Genomic DNA, 5272 nt, shown 5'->3' with positions numbered 1-5272 from the left:
TTAAATTTGATGTCGGGAAGAATGTTATTAGTCACCACCATAGGAGCTTTGGATTGTAGCTCTTATTTTGTGACATCAAGTGGTTCTAGGAGGAATGGATTAGTGGACTCAGTCCTCATGTACTTCTCCTCTTCATTGGAGTGATATGAGGCTTTGAAGACATGAAAGGCCAACTGCTCATTATGTACTCTGAATATTAGTTCACCTTTTTCTAAATCAATGAGAGATTTTCCAGTGGCCAAGAACGGTCTCCCTAGAATAATGAAGAAATTTTCATCCTCATCCATGTCAAGAATCACAAAGTTTGTTGGGAGGAAAAACTTTCTCACTTTTATCAAAACATTCTCCAAAACTCTATATGCCAGTCTTACAGAATTATCTGAAAATTGAAGAGCTATTCTTGTGGGTTTCACTTCTTGAATTTGTAATTTTTTCATCATAGAAAGCTATCTTTGTAAATCATAATCTTTTTGGTTAGTGTTCTCAATTTCATCTATTATTTTATAGTATTTTTTTGTTTATCTTATACAGGATATGACAAATTTTGCTTTGGCCTAAATTTTTTATTTTGTATGTTTTGTTTCATGTTTTTAAATGTTCAGATATTACTAGTCAAAGTAATACAGTTTATTTCATATGTGGGACTAAGAAAAAACATAAGAGAAAATATTCAAGGATAAAAAATCACACTTTACCCTCTCAAGTGAAAAATAAAAGTTAAAGGATCCAAATTCTATTTTTTTATGTAATTTTTACTATTCATGTTACTATGCTGTATCATTTTGAATTAATAAATTATATCATTTTATTACCTGAAATATATTTTATTTTATTTTTTTATTTTGTTATTTTTTTTGTGAATTATACTAAAATGATTCTTTAAATATAAAGTATTTTAAATTAGTTGTATTTTGATTTTTGTTAAAATTGACATATTTTTCATTTTAATTTTTAAATAATATAAGTATCATTTTGGTTTTTATAAACTTTTATGTTTGTATATTTTAAATTTTTTTTGTTAGGCACCATTATTCTTTTTCATATTAGTTCTTATAATGGTATTAAGTAAATATATTTTTTAAGATCAATTATACTCACACATAATGTGTACAGTCAATACACTAATATGCTAGAATATAATGATAAAATAGTTGTTTTTTTTTTAAATTTATTTATCTATATATGAAGAATGCATTACCATACAAAACTTAAATACATATGTAAATACTGATCAATTATATTATCTTCACATATGGTGTTTAGATCAAATCTATTTCCATAAATTGCTGGTGATATTTAAAAAGGTAGAACGTGTTAAAAGTTTATTTTGAGTTAATAAAAAAAGAATTAGTAATTAGATCGTATTAAAATATAACATATTCTTTGCAAAGACTATTAAGATCGATTATACATTTGTAGTATGTACTAAGAGTACATACCATACTAGAGAAATAATATAATAATAATAATTTAAAAGATAAAGATTCTTTAACATTTCTATATTAAAAGGTTGTTTATCATAATTTGGCGTATGAAAAGAATTTGTAAGATTTCATATTTAAACACTGATAAGTAATTATAAAATTATTGTGTACGATTAGGGCTGGGTATGGTTTGAATTTTTATAAATCCAAACTGGATCCATTTCAGAATTAATTTTATGGTTCATGAAACCAAACTAGAACTGGATTGAAGAGAGAAATCGATTTTAAACCGGTTTGAAAAAATAAAAACCGATTTTAAACCGGTTTTAGAATTTAAATTCGGTTTTATTTATAAACCGGTTTTAAATCCAGTTTTACATATAAAACCAGTTTTAAATCCAGTTTTACATATAAAACCGGTTTTAAATCCGTTTTTTTAAAATCCAAATCTAAAATCCGGTTTTTTTAAAAAATCCAAATCTAAAATCCAGTTTTAAAACCAGATTTTTTAACTAAAAATTCAGTTTTAAAACCAATTTTTGAAAATCCAGTTTTAAAACCAGTTTCTTTAAACAAAAATCCAATTTTAAAACTAGTTTTTAAAAATTCAATTTTCAAACCAGATATTTTAACAAAAAATCCACTTTTAAAACCCGTTTTTAGAAATTCAATTTTCAAACCATAATTTTTTTTAAAAGTAAAATTAATACTAAAGTCATTTTAAAGTGTATAAGTTCATTACAACTAGAATTTGGTTCTTTATAAATCTAATGACAATAGCTAATCTATATAACATTTAATCATTCTCAAGACATCAAAAGAATACCACCATAAAATCTCTCTAAAACAACAACCACAAAGTATCAAAAGATGCCAAGTTGCCAACAAAATCATCAAACAACCACAATCTTTGAGGAAAATATATCTGCAAATAACAAAATATACCTTTGTCATTTTAAAACAAATCTTTGAATGAAAGTATTAAACCAAATGAGAATATTAAGCATACCTAGTCATCATCAAGATTATCAATTGATGCCGCCATAGAACAAGCACCATCATTAGAGGAAAATATATCTGCCAAGGGAATCAAATTAATTATCAAGTCTATATTCAACAACTTTTAATTGGTCACTAATACCTAAATTCTAAAATAGAAAGATAACAAAAACAAAAATAAAATAAAATGAGAAGAAATATGAAACAAATTTTATACCTTGATCAACTTATTGAAGAACTTCACCATCATCATCTAAAGCAGAGAAAAGATCTTCCTTAACCCAATCTCCTGTGCAGACTAAGGCTTCTACCATTCTAGGTGTTAAGGAACTGCGGTATGGATCGAAGACTCTTCCTCCAGTACTAAATGCAGACTCCGAAGCTACCGTAGAAACAGGTATAGCCAATACCTCACGAGCCATATTTCCAAGAATTGGAAATCGGGTTGAGTTGACCTTCCACCAGTTTAGTATATCGAACTTATGGGAGTATGGCTCATATTCTTCTTGTAAATATCTATCAAGTTTAGATCTTGTATTTGTTCTGCGACCGGTTGCTTGCAGAAAAAAGCCCATGCCATGAAGATCGGTATTAATGTTGTTGGCTTGAACATCTTGCGTATCAGCTTCACTTGCTTCCTCAGAACTTTGGTATTGCTGATAAAGTAACTTTATGCACTTGGACAACTTTGACTTCAATTCGCCTCCTTTTTCTTCTCCAAAGAAGTAATCCAAGAAATAATTGACATACTCAATCTTTTGCATTGGATTAAGTACGATAGCAATCAATAACAACATATTCACCGAATCAGGATTGCTCCAATACTTCTCATACTTAACCCTCATCCTTTCTGCCATTGACATGGTACTAAAATCAACAGAATCACAAGAATGACGAATAAATCGTCCAGTTGCAAATACTTCCTTCATATACATATCACTGGTAACATATAAGGTACCAAAAACACGTATAGTGGCATCACTGAACACTCGCAAAAATGGTACAATGGACTCAGCATACCCCCAGTCTGAATCAGAAGGAACACCTCTCCCTTTTCCTCCATTCATCTCTCTTATATAGGTATTATCTTTCAAAGCAAGCAACTCAAATGCTTTGTGATGCTTCAAAGCTACCTCTAACATTTGATAGGTACAGTTCTACCTAGTCTCAATATCCATGCAAGGCAAGCCTTTATATTGGATTTTTTCTAGTTCAACACACTTTTGAAACCTACTAGCTCTAGATGGAGAAGATCTAACATACTTTACTGCACTGCGAATCCTCAAGACTGATTCATCAATCTCTTTTAATCCCTCTTTTACAATTAAGTTTATAATATGTGCACAACACCTCATATGAATAAATTCACTATTCAAAATAATGCTATTCCAAGAATTCAATCGCTGCTTCAGATATTTAATTGCAACATCATTAGGCGAGGCATTATCAACTGTCACACTAAAGACCCGATTCAAATTCCAATTATTTAAAAAAGATTCAATTGTTGCTCTTATAACCTCTCCTGAATGACTTGTCACTTGACAAAAATTAAGTATTTTTTTTATGTAATTTCCAATCCAAATCAACAAAGTGTGCTGTCAAACTCATATAAGTAAAATTTTGAATTAAAGTCCAAGTGTCAGTGGTTAGACATACTCTACCATAATTTGCCGAAAGAAAATCTTGCAACTTCATCTTCTCTTCAGCATAAAGAGCTCCAATGTCACGTGCTAATGTAGTCCGTGAAGGAACTTTGAATCTTGCTTGTAGGGCATGCACAAATTTTTGGAATTTCGGGCTTTCAATGAAGCGAAATGGTAGCTCTTCCCCAATAAACATTTCCACAAGTGCCCTTCGAGCCTCCTCTTGGTCAAATTTGGAAGCACTGGGTGAATTTAAAACACCACGCTCATCTATAGTCGGTGTGGTCATTGTTTTTCTTCTTTTGTTCGAATCATTATTAGGATTTTGCTTGCATCTTCTCAAATGACCACCCATTGAGCTGGTTCCATTCCTATATTGTATTAAGCTACCACAATATTTGCATTTAGCCTTCTTCTCGGTAGCATTCTCCACATCAAAATGATCCCAGACAGCTGACCGATTCTTACGAACACCTGACGGTGGAGAAGATGGTTGAGTGCTAGCAGACATCCCTGCTGCTTCAATATTACTGTTTTCAGTCATCTTGCTCTGCATATAAAGCAAGGTGTACATAACTCAAAATTTGGTGCCAAACATGCTAAAATTAACACAAACTAATCCAATGAAATAGCAGCCAATAAAACTTCAACATGATTCATAAACTAATGCATGCTCATATATCTCGCAAGACAGCAGCAGTGTTTAAATAAAAAATTCATATAAATTGGGAGTTATGTACTCAAGAATCTACTGCTGCAGAATCAGAATTCAGTTTCTTTCTGCACAAGGCACCATTTTTCAAAAGGGGAAGCGATTTATAACTCATAAATTTCTTTAGGGATATGCAGCCTAGTATATCTAATCTAATCATGCAATTAAACATAGGTTCAGAACTTCCCTAAACAACAATAACATGAAATAAAACTAAGATTCATATAAAAACCAATAAATAATAAAACCAACCATCCATTTTTACTATTTTAGGAAGTTCAGCCAAATGTGAATCAAGAATTATACAGTCTACAAACTAGGAAACTTAGGCAACTAAATTCGAGACAGCTTAAACTACAAAGTTCTTAGAGTTTTTTATGCAACCAAATAGACTTCTTAGACTTCTTAAACTACATAGCTTGGTGTATTTTATTGATTCTCAATTATCCTTAAGCTTAATCTCAGCCCCAAGTGTTTGATTAGCATTCAATCAT

General features: G+C 30.5%; 1 protein-coding gene across 1 annotated transcript; it reads right to left on the bottom strand.

Moving 5' to 3' along the window:
• Positions 1-3971: 3971 nt before the first annotated feature.
• Positions 3972-4610, bottom strand: LOC148548569 (zinc finger BED domain-containing protein DAYSLEEPER-like). Its single transcript, XM_088496179.1, has one exon. It carries the CDS (start codon positions 4608-4610, stop codon positions 3972-3974), a length of 639 nt encoding a protein of 212 aa, XP_088352305.1.
• Positions 4611-5272: the final 662 nt, after the last annotated feature.

The sequence above is a fragment of the Arachis ipaensis genome, chromosome B8 (genome assembly GCF_059453495.1).
Source record: "Arachis ipaensis isolate K30076 ecotype BB chromosome B8, ASM5945349v1, whole genome shotgun sequence".
In the NCBI taxonomy this organism is placed as follows: Eukaryota; Viridiplantae; Streptophyta; class Magnoliopsida; order Fabales; family Fabaceae; genus Arachis; species Arachis ipaensis.
The sequence above is the reverse complement of the archived record's forward strand: the minus strand, read 5'-3'. Positions and strand labels throughout refer to the sequence as shown.